Consider the following 14,711-nt stretch of genomic DNA (forward strand, 5'->3'; position numbering starts at 1 on the left):
TATAATATATATATTATATATATATATATATAACCCACACAGCCCTGGTTAACCTAGCTTTCTTCATTTATTATCATTAATCATCTTTGAAAAGTCTTATCATCCAATACCTTTAATCACACACAAAAAAACTTTATCAAGTTTTTTGAGCACATAAAGACCATTCCATTAGTATCCATTGGTTATCTTTACCATTGTTTATAATCATTTTTTATTCTTTGAATTCTTCCTAAGAACTTCATATATCTATTTAAGGCTAACCGGGGTTTATCTAAATTTTGTTTAAAAATCTGTATGGGTAAGACAGCATTATTACATACCTTCTACAGTGTTTGTTAATATGCTCACTCTACTCATTGCTCTTTGTCTTAGATGGGGATCATTCAACATATCTTCAGAAAGGAGATAAGAACTGGAACGTCTTTTCTTGTGTATTTGGTTGGTTGTACCCTGAAAGAATAAAAAAGATGATTAATTAAAGTTCTAAGAATATAATTCTAATAAATTATAGGTGCAGAATAAAATTTTGCTTAGGTAGCTGTAGTGAGTAAATAAAAGTAGAAACTAGGCTGCTGGGTTGTAATCATAGCTCTGCTACTTACTGGGTATGTGTCACTGGAGAGTTACTTAACTCCCATCTCAGTTCTATCATTGGTAAAATGGAGATGATCATAGTATTTGCCTCATATTCTCGCTTTGAGGATTAAAAGAATTAATGCTTAGGAAGTAAAAAATAAAACAAGCTGCTTTTCTTGTTGTAATCACTTTCATCACCTATCTTTCTGGGTGTCGAATTTATTCAGATAGTTTTACCATGTAAGTGTCCTACATGAAACCAGCTAAACGTGTATTGCAGTGATGTGTGGTAAAGGGACAGAAACTCGGTATTCTCTGATAAATTTCTATAATTATTCTTTGTTGAGGTAACAGAATTACATGGAGACTGTAATGGATGTTTCTTATTACCAAGGAAGATCTCATGAATTGCTCTGAGTGGATGAGGATAAATGACTCAGCGTGAAAAGGATGACGGAGACTGGTGGGCACTGTAGCAAAATGGAGAATGTAAGCTCCATCTGAAAGAGGTGACCACTGTTCAGCTCTAAAGGATTGTTGCCATGCAGGAATATGAGCTCAGTCTTACCAGGTGTACTCATTTTTGTGTGAAAATGTCTTGTTTTTAAATCTTGGCAACTAATTCAAAGTTAAAACACTATGCTGGTTCAGTGCATGCCAACAACACACACACACACATACAGGCTCACACACACATATACACACAAACAACTATACAATTCTACATGTATCACCTATCTGTTTAGGTGTGGTATGTGTGGTATTTACGTATGTATAGATACACACACACCACTTTACAAACATGTAAATATAGCTCTAGAGTTTCAAAGTTGTATAGTTGTTTAGATATACTTATATGTGTGTGTATATCAAAACATGGACACATGGGCATAAATGTATGCACGTGTGTCTGTCTGTATGTGTATGTGCACAGACATCCACACACACATATCCGTAGCTGGCTTTTTATGGAGATCTTTCTATTTGATACAGTCTCTAATCTACTGACTTTCAAGAAATGGCAATTTTTCTACAAGTCAAACAAGAATAACACATTCTTTTTCATGTAGACACGTTTTAGTTGTCAAGGTTATATTATCTGTCATGCAATTTTTTTCATCTAAACTGTACATTTTGCCACACTATCATGTTTATTGCATTTCTGTTGAATCTTAGAGTATACTCTAGTTTTGTAGTTTGTTTCAGGATTTATGGTAATACTGATTTTTCTACGGTAAAAGTAAAGTCTTTAGTGAAAATATTTCATTTAAAAATATGAAATAATATCCAAATCTGATATAAATTATATGTTTCACAGATAGTACATCACTGAAAAGCAAAACACAGCAAAGATCTGATTCCATAGAATTTAGCATGCTCATTTGACAAGGAAAAATATCTTGGCCGAAGGCCCAAAGCTGGATCATGCAAGCACAGAGGTCACTTGTTACCTAAAAAGCACATGCAGTCATTCCAAATGAAATATGTATGTGGCCATGACTTTGATGGAACTTTATTCTCGCTAAAAATATATTGTCTGAAAATATGAATATATGAATACCTAGCATGAGTTCAAAGCTTGTTAGGTCAGTCAGAGCCCCTACTGATCTTTAGTAATGCAATGTAACAGTGACTGGCCTAAAGAGGTAACCTAGAAACTCCAGAAACCAGAAAGATCTCACTTTCCAGCCTAATTAGACACTTTCTCTACTGACTTAATTACTCCTAAACCCTTGAAATTGTTGCCTTGGAATCGTTGTTTTGTTTTTGCTTTTATGTGTGTATGTTTGTATTAATGTATATAGTTTGGCTATTATATTTTTATTGGTAGACTCCAGACCACAGAGTTTTTGTTTTTGTTTTTATCTTATTTTAATGAAAAAAGTTTCATTTATGTATGGGGAAAAGCATAGCTATTCTAAATTATTTCTAAGTTTCAGGGCACCTGGGTGGCTCAGTTGGTTAAATGCCCAACTTCAGCACAGGTCATGATCTCGCAGTTTGTGGGTTTGAGCCCCACGGTGGGCTCTGTGCTGACAGCTCAGAGTCTGGAGCCTGCTTCAGATTCTTTGTCTCCTTCTCTCTGCCCCTCCCCTGCTCACACTCTCTCTCTGTCTCTCAAAAATAAATAAACATTAAAAACATTAAATTATTTCCAAGTTTAAAAGCCTAGCACACATTGGAGAGAGAGCAAAAATGTGGTGGGTTAAGAGTGCAAGCTCTGAAACAGAGAGCCTGTTTGAACTTCAGGACTACTGTTTACTAGCTGAGTGAACTTGGGGAAATTGCTTTGCTTCTCCATGCCTCAGTTTCCTCCTATGTAAAAGAGGGATGATAATATATCACCTTACAGGGCTATTATAAATCCTAAACACATGTTTGCTATTATTATTACTATTATTAAAACTCAAGATTCTTTGCACAAGGTATATATTAAACAGTATCTTCAGAAAGATAGCAGTAGGTGGAAAGAATCCAAATTTCCTTAGAAAAATGGGACCTATTATCAACTAATAAAGATCAGCATAACCAATGCATTTTCTGTGCTGAGATTTATGTATATATATCTATGTCTTTTATACATTGTTTTCTAAAGGGATGGCTTATAATATGGAAGTAAATATAAGTTCCTTTTTTAAAAAATGCAGTTTTAAATATCTTTGAATTAGACATCTACAGCATGTCCCATGAGGATTGCATTAATGATGTGAAGGTGTGTTTCTGTAGTAGCGGTATTGCAAAATGCAGAGCCATTCACAGGACCCAAGAAGGCCCCTCTAGCAGATGGACTGATGCAAGAACAAGGGCCAAGCCAGGCCTGAGCTATTTAAAACATCCTTACGCTGTCATCAGAAGTTGCCTTATCTATTATCACCTCTGGCAGAAGCTGTCCATTGGGGAGCATGAGGGCTGAGGGTCCATCAACCAGGGAGACCACACCATTGCAGTCCACGGCACTGTGCATCTTCCCATTCACTGGCAGCACTGGGGGGGACCTACTGGCTTGGCTGATGTTACTGCTGCGCCGCTCCCGAGGTCTGTGGGGCACAAACAGTGAGCCCCTCCTGCTCTCACCATCCCCGAAAATGCTATGCTCGTCGTCGGCAAACTCAGTCTCAGATCCAATGTCTTTCCCTCGGCCTTTGAAACTAAAAAGACTCGTTCTGCTGCTGCGCCTTGCAGAAAACAAGGAGCCTCGGATGCTGAGTGGTGACTGCAGGAAAAAAAAAAAAAAAAGATGACATGTAGCGATGTATCTGCTGAAGCATCTAAGAATAGAAGTGCACATTACTGCCTCTGAGACCTCTGAGCTGAGGCCAGGTGGCTCTGCGCTGGTTGAAAAGAAACATATTAAAAAATAAGGCAATTCAGCAGGAAGACAAATTCTCCCAAATAAGGGATGAAAAGACTGGAGAATTCATCCTTTCTGGAGTAGGTACATTATTTATTACTGTATAGGTCTCTCCTACTTTGGCCTACAGTGACTACATGCTTTCTACCCCATTGATTTTGCTACAAAGAACGTACCACTTGTAAAAAGCATTTGGTATTCATACCTGTTATTTAGCTTTCAATATATCAGTCCCTAAATTCCATAAGTAATTGAAACTCTCTTGAGGCCGAAGGGCACACTGTGTGCTTCTTTGCATTCCAGTGCTTGCAACTCCACTTTCCATGTTGGAAGCTCAGTCAAGGTATGTTAAGAAAGACCTTTCAATGTCAGTGAGTTTACAAGTCATATAATACTAGAATTTGAAAAAGAGATTGCCCAACACCAAAGAGGAGGAAAAGTCGCATTTATTGAATTCACGGCCAGGATAAACCGTGTCCATAAACAAAACTGAATGTTTATTCTTTGGAAGTATCTAATTCAATAAGTGCTAGTGCTTCCTATGTAAAGGACAAAGTGGCAGGCACTCTGAATAATGGAAAGCGAGGATAACAAAGCCTTTGCCTTAAATCCAGCTTGTTTTGCTCTTGTCATATGTCTTTTTATTGATACCACATGCTTTCAAGTTCTGTCTCCCCAGCTAAATTATAAAATCTTTGAAGGTAGGGACTCTGATTTCTATGTGTATCTGGAAGCATCTTACAGACTCAAGTAGTAGAAGGTAGAAATTTTATTGTTTTAATTATTTTTTTCTTAATGTTTATTTAAATTCAAGTTAGATAACATACAGTGTAGTCTTGGCTTCAGGAGTAGAACACCATGATTCATCTCTTACATATGACACTCAATGTTCATCCCGAAAAGCACCCTCCTTAATGCCCATCACCCATTTAAAACATCCCCCACCCGCCTCCTCGCCGGCAACCCTCCATTTGTTCTCTGTATTCAAGAGTTTCTTACGGTTTGTCTCAGTTTTAAATGAAGTCATAAATGCAAAGGACAGTAATTGTTAAGTAAGGCACCAAAGAGCAAATGGGAGAAGTGGTGAGGGCAGAGGCAAATTTGTGGGATAAGTGGCATCTGAGCTTATGAAAGAAGAATGGGTACTGCCACACCAGGAGGGAAACAAAGAAGAAAATCACCCCACTTAGAGAACACCACATGTACTAAGTAACAGAGGTACAGGGCACGTATGTATGAGTGAATAATCACGATGGACTGAGGGTACATGAAGGTAGAGAAAGGTGGGAAATGAGGCTGAAGCCAATCCACAACATGGATAAGATGTAGGTCTTGTTCTATAGTCAGTAGTTATTCAACACAGTCAGAGTGTTTGTTTTGTTTTGTTTTCTTTGTTTTTCAAGTTGAGCCAAGGGACAGCTTTGTTTTGTAAAAAGGATTTGGGAGTGTTGTATGAGAGAAAACAGGCTAGTATTTAGGAGAAGGGAAGCAATTGTTCATCTTAGAGTTCTGTAGGCAGGGAACCCTGAGATATGGAGGTTTCAGTGGAAAGAGAAAAAAGAAAAAAGGAAAGAGATATTTTACACAAGCAGAAATAACAGACTGAGCGATTAGTTATTAGTAGTTGATGCAGTCGGGGGTAGAGGTTGTCAAGTGTCTCCAAACTTTCCAGCTCATGCACTGATATTCTGCTGGTACCATTAGTTATGGTGGTGAAGAAAAGTGGAGAACCTAGTCTGGGATTAGTTTTTAGCCAATGAGGCATTATCAAATACAGACTAGATAAAAATGTAAAAGTTAATATGTTGTGTAAATAATTTCTTCATTTATGACAGTTCTCATGAATATTCTGTTCTGAAAATGTTTATCGGAGAAGATATGACAATGTTGAAACTATAGGCTCCTTCAAAAATGGTCCAAGTTAAATGGAAAACTATGCACATCTGTGTTCTTTCCATAAATGTCCAACAATCAATAAGTTTTTACCTAAAAATATACCAGTGAAGTCACTCACTCTCCTCTCCTGAGATCCTGTTACCTCAAGGTAACACATTTTGCTCTATAATCCTAGCCCTGGCAATAAGCATTTGACAATTGCAGTGGTACCTGATTAGGGGTAGACAGTCTCTTTTCACGTGCTCGCCTATGACCTTCAACCCCAAGGTGGAAACTTTTTCTCCTGATACTCTCCTCAGACTCCGATTTGGACAATTTCTCATTGTCTCCCTTTTCTTCCCCACTGGCGAGCTTCTTTTGGTTCTTTTTCCTTCTTCTGTTTCTTCTTTCTTTAGCACTTTTAGAGCTCAGTTTGGATGTTTCAGAAGAACTCTCAGAGAAGCCCATAATTCTGCTTCTCCCAATACTTGTGTACTCAGCTGCTGCCATTGCGATTGCCTGTTGGACCAAGAGGTCACACATGTGGTAAGTCATTTCCAAAGTCTGGGAAACTCTATTATGGGGTAGACACCTCTCTACCATGAATTTAATTACACTGTCCATGTAATCATATCCCTTGTGCATGAAGTCATGCCTTTTTATTTATTTTTTATTTTTGTATTGTAACTAGAGAGCTTACAAAGAATATATTTATTGCTTCTCTTGCATTGTGATAAGGCCCCATTTTACTTTGGCATTAAACTAATATATACTATTCCTATATTTATGGTAAAACAATTTAAAATGGTATTTATAAAAGTTTTACTAGGTAATTCTGTAACATAAAACTCACATAAACCATATAATAAGAAAATTCGTACATCTTTTTCAGGTAATTAACTCAATATTATCAAAAGAGTCAGGCACTTAGTTTAATGAAAACTGAATTGCCTGAAAACAAAAATGAATTATTATAAAATGAATGTCAAGAAAATGAGAGACTTCTAAGGGTTTCCCAGAAAATCCTGGATGACATACTGTTAATCTTTTATCAAAAAATTAAGTTTTTATTATTAAAACATTCCTTGTAAAAATTTGGAAAATAAGGACATTGTGAATAAAAAAATAAAAATCACTCAATCCTAAACCCAGAAATAATAATTGGTGTATTTCTTCCCATATATATATATATATATATATATATATATATATATATATATATATAAAGTTTTTAAATTGTTTGTATATTATGCCCAATTTTGTATCCTACTACTTAACGCATTACATTAAAGCATTTCACTGTCATTATAATCATTATAATATTCTAAAGCACATCATTTTATGGCTGAATAATACTCCAAGGCACAAAAATATCATAATTCTCCTTATCATTATCTAATTAAAAATTTTATATGCTTTTTGATGTTTAATATTATCAAAATACTGCACTGAACATCTTTCTCTATCAGTTTTTTACTTTACATATTACTACCTTTCCCCTAATAAGTTAGACATTTTGAAGATATTTAGATTGAAATATCAAACAAATTTTATTTATTTTTATTTTTTTTTGAAAGTTTATTTATTTATTTTGAGAGTGAAAGTAGGGGAGAGGCAGAGAGAAAATCCCAAGCAGGCTCTGCACTGTCAGTGCAAAGCCCAATGCAGCACTTGAACTCACAAACCATGAGATCATGACCTGAGCCGGTCAGATGCTTAACTGACTGAGCCACCCAGGTGCCCCCAAACAAATTTTAAACTCCTGCATAATATTGAAATTTTTGGTTCTCTTGGTACAAACCTTCTGAAACATTTCCACTGAAGTACCCTCTTGGAGAGAGGAGTAAGGAAGAATACTCAATAATTTGTACCTTAGCCTAAAGTGCCTACAACCGTAAGTATAAATTTTCTTAACATCTCATGTTTTTTACCTTAAAACTTCTTGCCACGTTAACAAAAATTGATGCACATTTTTCTTTCTACTCCATAGAGTATCTGTTATCTTTAACACTTAAATAATTTTCCCTAAGCTTTTGTGTGCAATTGCTACTCTGGGGAAACATATCATATATGTTTTGGGACTTTGCATAATGCTATACATACTGAGGAATTATGGATAACAAGTTTAGGAGGAATGGCTTAGAATATTCTCTGTGCTGGAGTGAGCTGATTATGGGGAAAGGTAGAATGAGACAAATGCCAATTCTAACTCAATCCAGAATTGGTTCTTTGACCACCCCAGAATGAAAAGTCAGCTTATGTTAAAAAATCCAGTAAGGAAAATCTCGTGGGGAAGGCCACAGAGCCTCTGCTATGAGCCTCTGCTATTCCCCTTTGGATTTCTACTTCTAGGGAGAATTTTACACCAAACAATAATACCTCAGCTTCCTCTTGCTCTTTTTTAAGACGATCTAACATCTGTTGAAATTCTAACTCCTTTTGCCTCGCTTCTTCGATGTTTGCCTGGTTCTGTTCCTCATAGGCCATGGCAACCACAGCAAGGATCAAGTTTATTAGATAAAAGGATCCCAGAAAAATCACCACAACAAAGAAGATCATGTAAGTTTTCCCAGCAGCACGCAGTGTCTAGGGAAAAATGGAAATAATTATTTTAATAACACAAACATTTTTGGTAGATTATTTCAACTTGGATGGCATATTAGGCATGGGGAAGTTGGGCAGTTCAGTATAATCTCATGTTATCAAAAATATAAAGGAATAAAATTACACCTCCATGGAAAACAATCAGTATTTAAAATACACACTTTTTCACTACAAAGGATATAGCAATCTATTAAACTTGTATTAAAATTAGGTATGATTCTTCACTATTTTTAAGAATAATAATCCTGGATTAAAAAAATGTTTACTTATTTATTTTTGAGAGAGAGAGAGAGAGAGAGAGAGAGAGAGAGAGAAGTAGAGATAGATGGTCAGAGAGAATCCCAAGCAAACTCTACACTGTGAGCACAGAGCCTGACGTGGGGCTCCAACTCACAAACTATGGGATCCTGGCCTGAGTCGAAATCAAGAGTTGGACCCTTAACTGACTAAGCCCCACAGGTGCCTCAGTCTGGGATTTTTTAAATCTGCAGTCTGAAAATTACTCAAAAAGGAGCTACTCTGCTCATTTTCAAATTAGAGAAGCAGATAGTATCTGTAGTCACTTTGACTGATAAAGTAAGTATCAATGATGATGTATCATGTTCACACAAAGTAGCGAGCCTAATTGAATGATCTTAATTGCTTGTCTACTCTTATATTTACTTTTAATTAATATGTATTAAAAATTTTGAATGCAACATATAGTAAAAAAATTCAAATGGTATAAAAAGATAATTACACGAAAAATATCTCTCTTCTATCTCTGATGCCTACTCATTTCCCTTTTCTATCAGTTATCATTGTTACAATTTCTTCTCTTTGATAAATTCTTAGGTAGTGGAATTTTTGGTTAATGGGTATATTCATTTTAATTTTCATAAAAGTTCCTGTGTTGCACTTGGCTGTGGTTCCCAGCAATGTGTGAGTAAGTCTACCTCCCCATGTCACAGCCAGACAGCATCTCTCTTTGGATCTCCATCATTCTAACAGGTAAAAAATTAGCTGTCACTCTCGTTTTAATTTTCATTTCTTTAATTTTGAGTAAAAGCGAGCTTCTTTTTGCATATTTAAAGTTGTTTCTATTCCTTTTTTCCTCTGAAGTATATGTTTACATAATTTCTATATTCCTTCGTAATATTAGAAATGAAGTAAACATAAAACAGGCCAAAAGAATCTGGCAATTCTAAGAAAAGTGATTCATTATTTATTTATAATACAGAATAATCATTTTCATCTCTTTCCTTCTGGGGTCAGGTGCTGAGAATATATAAGTGAAAAGATACACCCATAGGCCCAAAAGATCACATTGGAGGAGGTGGCCATGTGAATTAATAATTAATGTACAAGTGATGGGTACTATAAACTGAGGAATATTAAAAAGGCGTGGAAGTGTAGGGGAAGGAGAAATTGAGTTTGGACAGGAGAATTTAGAGATGTGAATTGGGTCTTCAATTCTTATATTTCCTTCCTAGAGCTGCCACGACAATGTACTATAGACTGGGAAGCTGAAACAACAGAAATTTTAATTAAAAAAAAATTTTTTTTTTTCAACGTTTATTCATTTTTGGGACAGAGAGAGACAGAGCATGAACGGGGGAGGGGCAGAGAGAGAGGGAGACACAGAATCAGAAACAGGCTCCAGGCTCTGAGCCATCAGCCCAGAACCTGATGCGGGGCTCGAACTCACGGACCACGAGATCGTGACCTGGCTGAAGTCGGACGCCTAACCGACTGCGCCACCCAGGCGCCCCAAAAAAATTTTTTTTAATCTTTATTCACTTTTGAGAGACTGAGAGAGAGCATGAGTGGGGGAGGGGCAGAGAGAGGGGGACACAGAATCCGAAACAGGCTCCAGGCTCTGAGCTGTCAGCACAGAGCCCAACACGGAGCTTGAACCCACGAACTGTGAGATCATGACCTGAGCCGAAGTCGGACGCTTAACCGACTGAGCAACCGAGATGCCCCAGAAATTCTACTTTCCAACAGTTTTAGAGGATGGAAGTCCAATATCAAAGGGTTGGTTTGTTGGATTTCTCCTGAGGTCTCTCTCCTTGGCTTGTCAATGGCTGCCTTCTCACCGAGTGCTCACAGGGTCTTCTCTCTGTGTCCAGGTGGGCACATTTCTGGTGTTTCTCAGGAACTAATCTCCTTTTCTTTTAAGGACACCAGTCAGATTGGATTAGGACCCATCCCGATGCCTCATTTCAATTTAGTCACCTCTTTAAATCCCTAACTCAAAAAATAGTCAGTCTAAGGCACTGGGATTTAGGACTTTAACACATAAATGGGAGGGGGTACAATTTAATTCATAGCAACTGTACATGGGAGTTCAAAAAAATAAAGCATGATGAACCTACGAGATCCTGGTGTTTAGGGCATTGCAAGCAGGGCAGCACATTCAGGAAACAGTGTGTGCAGGAGAGCTACAAGAGACTGTGACAGTGTATTTCCTGCTATTTACTTAGGACCCCATAGGATGCTATATTCAGAAAGGGTTGGGGGGACATGAACTGGAGATCAAATAAGCCAAAAAAGGATAAGATAACAATTTATAATTTTCAGACTTATCCACTCTAATACTGCTGGAAATAAAACATGTCTAATTTTAGTGATAAGCCAAAAGAGTTTTGTCCTTTCTAAATTGAAAAAAAAAAATCTTATATAAAGTCTGGTAAGGAACAGTCACCAGATTTTTATGCTATTCAAAAATGCAATGAATGTTTCTCTTGGCACTCACCTGTTGGTAAAGATTTTCCCAGTAATCCTGGGTCATTAGCCGAAATAAGGCCAAGAAGGCCCAACTGAAAGTGTCAAAGCTTGTGTAGCCATAATCAGGGTTTCTACCAGCTTTCACACACTTGTACCCTTCTGGACACTGACTACATACAAAAAAAAAAAAAAAAAAAAAATCACAAGTTAGAATGTTTCCGGGAGGCAACCTAAGGAGTACAACAGAACAGTTAGATATTCAAGGTTCCTTTCTAGGGGGACGATATTGAATAATGATTAAGAACACATTATTTGGAATCAGGAGGAACTGGGTTTGAATCCCATTCCACTCTACTAGTTGGTGACTTTGTCAAATTACTTAAATTCTTCAAGGTGCAGTTTACTCTTTCTGTGAGAAGAGGATAAAACCTACTTCAAAAGGTTAAGATTGTTGTTAAGTTTAAAGAAGATGATATATACAAATGGTCTAGCCTAGTTCCTCTATATAGAAAGCATTTAATAAATGGCAGCTGCTATTAGTATCCTCATCAAAATCTGGAAATTCCATCTGGCACCAAGTAATAGTTCTTGCATCAGAAATATTGATATATAGGCCTCCACCAAAACTCGGTTCCTCCAAATTATTCTTGGAGTGAATTTGAATAAAAAAAAATAGCCAAAATAGAGCAATTATTTAAGTTCATAAAGATTTGTAGTTTTATATTTTTCATTCTAAAATCGGTGGACTGGGCAGTCTCTACTCTTCTGCCCACTGCTCCCTTGCGGTGTATTCAATAAACTTCTAACTTCTTCAAAAAAAATAACAATAAAAAAAAATAAATTGGTAGACTTGTATGGTGATGCCATTGAACAGTGTTCTGAACTGTCTTGCAGGGCAGCAACCTTATTTGTTTATTTTTAATGTTCCCAGTGAACACAGAGCCTGGTGAACAAATATCTGGGCGGGGGAGAACAAGAACAGAGATGAACTTGGTATATAGGAAAAACTGCAAGATAGGTAGTTTGTAGAGATGGGAGATTCTTAAAATATCTTTACCCAAGTCCATGGGTTCCTTTTGTTTAGAGTGGCCAAAGTGTCCCTGCATTCAGTCATCTGTGAATCATTCTTGATTGGAAAATGAGTAGAATTTGGGAAGAAAGAAAGTTGATTCTATCACTCTTTTTTCCAGAAAGAAGAAAGACTTGAAAATTATCCAGCCAATTTTCCAGAAGTAATTTTTCTACTTTCTTAATATGTGTGTGTGTGTGTGTGTGTGTGTGTGTGTGTATATATATATATATATATATAAATATATTTTTCTACTTTCTTAATACATATGTGTTATATATATATACGTATATATATACATATGTATATATATGTATACACACATATGTATTAAGAAAGTAGAAAAATTATATATATATACACACACATATATACACATATGTATACATACATATGTATATATATATGTATATATACATATATATATAACTTGTATCTTATTTCAATTCAAGCACTACCTCCAAGTTTTGCTTTCAGAAGTATGCATTAACTATAAATGTTTTAAAGTTTCTCATAAAAAAAAACTTATTGATTATGCTTTTCCTTTTATTTTGTAGCCTTTAGACTAAAAACAAAACAAATATTACTTACCCTGAATCTGTGCTTGTACCACAAAGGAGAGCATCTTTGGATCCCTCCAAGTAATAAAAATATTCTGTTTATGAAGAAATTGAAGAATATAACATTAGAGAATGTAAGCTTTAAGAGTGATACAGAAGTTAAATTAATTAGTATAGACATACTCGCACATATTCAGGCCCAGTCCTAGGCAATGTGCATTCATTTGTTTATTTATTATATTCTTGTATATTCTCTCTCAAATATTTATTGATAACTTCTTATGGGTCAGGCAATGAATAAAATAATAAAAACATGACAAACAAGATCATTATTTTTATGGATCTTTCTTTACATGTAGGTAAGCATGGAAATTGGGGATGGAGAAAGACAAGTAAATACATAAATATACAAAGTATTTTTAGATAGTGATAAATGCCCTAAAGGAAATAAGACAATGTGATAAAATGTGGTCAGGGCAGACCTTTCTAAAGATATGACATTTGAACTGGGACCTAAATGCTGCAAAGAAGCCAGTCATCCAAAGACCCTGGTGAAGAGATATTTTGGCAGGGTGAAAACCAGGAGCAAAGGGCCTGAGGCAGAAGTGAAGTTGGTGAATGGAAGAAACGACAAGATGGCCAGCCTGGCTACAGGCTAGTGGAGAGAACCATGTGGCAGAAGTAAGGCAGGGGTCAAAAGCCTTTGTATGTTATCAAAAGAAGTTTGGATTTTAAGTATGATTAGAAGTAATAGAGGTAGCAATATGAGATAATAATCAACATTTTAAAATGTCACTATGGTTGTTTTATGGACTGTAGATAAAAAGAGAGCAGGTGTGGAAGCAGAGATAGGAGTTAAGAGACTACAGGGAGAGGCAATGTGGCTAAAATTCAAAGGGCAGCTGTGGATATGGAGAGAAAGCGGTGAAAACAGAGTGGACAGGATTTGCTGATGGAGCATGTGGTGGGAGAGAGGACACAAGAATGTGATAGGAGTCACCATCAGGTAGATAGTTTTCAAAGCCATGGGAGCTGAGGAGTTAACCCAAAGAGAAAGTGTAGCTGGAAAAGAGAAGGGAAGAAAAGAGAAGGAAGGGAGCCCCCAACTGAGCCCCAGAGTATTCCAGAAGTGGTGAAGTCAGCAAGGCAATACTATAAATGGACACACCTGTCTTTTGAAAGTCTCTCATTTATTCACTACTTAATAATTATGTAGGACTTACTAATTTCCAGATATTGAGGACATGGCAGTGAACTGAATGCATATTTCCCCCTCATGGTATGTTTTGTATCCATTTTCAGGCATAAGGGATGTTATAATCTCTTTCTTCATTTACTGTCAAAGCTTATTCTTTTTTAAAATTTTTTTTCACATTTATTTATTTTTGAGAGAAGAGCAAGATAGAGTGTGAGTGGGGGAGGGGTAGAGAGAGAAGGGGGATGGTGGCACAGAATCAGGCTCCAGGCTCTGAGCTGTCAGCACAGAGCCCGACACGGGGCTTGAACTCACGGACCATGAGATCATGACCTGAGCCGAAGTCAGATGCTTAACTGACTGAGCCACTCAGGCACCCCTATCAAAGCTTATTCTTAAGACAGGAAGCAATCCAGCCATGCACAGTAAAGGTATGAAGAATTAAAAAATATCTATTCTTTTTAATAAGGGTAAGCTTCCTATTTGGCTCCAATCAAAGGAATAAAGATGTAATTGTTAGGAGGCTTCTGGAGTGATAGTGGAAGAAAGACTTTGAAGTTAGACATACTTGGATTTGAATGTTGCTTCTACCCCTTCCTATGTAGGTGAACTATCTTACCACTTTAATGGTTAGCCACTATGCCTGCTTTGTAGAGATATTGAATAGCATACATAGGATATTGCATGTAAAGTGTTTAATACAGTGGTCCTCACATTCTATCCACACAGTTGCTCAAAGAACAGCAGCGATCATTATTAAACTATTACACA

At 36.6% G+C, this 14,711-nt stretch overlaps 1 protein-coding gene and 1 long non-coding RNA gene across 6 annotated transcripts in view; one reads left to right on the top strand and one right to left on the bottom strand.

Annotated features, from left to right (window-relative positions):
• LOC123599017 overlaps nucleotides 1-1,762 on the top strand; it is a 125,384-nt gene extending 123,622 nt beyond the window's left edge. For 3 of the 4 annotated variants that reach the window (XR_006712933.1, XR_006712936.1, XR_006712934.1), the window contains exon 6: nucleotides 931-1,762. This is a non-coding gene — a long non-coding RNA (uncharacterized LOC123599017). Of the gene's footprint in view, nucleotides 1-923 lie in introns of all 4 variants that reach the window. The other variant, XR_006712935.1, reaches the window with a different exon arrangement.
• The window catches only part of SCN9A (sodium voltage-gated channel alpha subunit 9), a 168,669-nt gene that overhangs the window by 71,964 nt on the left and 81,994 nt on the right, over nucleotides 1-14,711 (bottom strand). Inside the window, exons 8-13 of one of the 2 annotated variants that reach the window (XM_045480075.1) lie at nucleotides 12,777-12,840; nucleotides 11,145-11,286; nucleotides 8,183-8,389; nucleotides 6,035-6,322; nucleotides 3,419-3,790; nucleotides 321-450 (exon numbers count right to left, since the gene is read on the bottom strand). In XM_045480075.1, the coding sequence (XP_045336031.1) occupies nucleotides 321-450; nucleotides 3,419-3,790; nucleotides 6,035-6,322; nucleotides 8,183-8,389; nucleotides 11,145-11,286; nucleotides 12,777-12,840 (1,203 nt within the window). The remainder of the gene's footprint in view (nucleotides 1-320; nucleotides 451-3,418; nucleotides 3,791-6,034; nucleotides 6,323-8,182; nucleotides 8,390-11,144; nucleotides 11,287-12,776; nucleotides 12,841-14,711) is intronic. The other variant, XM_045480076.1, reaches the window with a different exon arrangement.

The sequence above is a fragment of the Leopardus geoffroyi genome, chromosome C1 (assembly GCF_018350155.1).
Source record: "Leopardus geoffroyi isolate Oge1 chromosome C1, O.geoffroyi_Oge1_pat1.0, whole genome shotgun sequence".
NCBI classification, from domain to species: Eukaryota; Metazoa; Chordata; class Mammalia; order Carnivora; family Felidae; genus Leopardus; species Leopardus geoffroyi.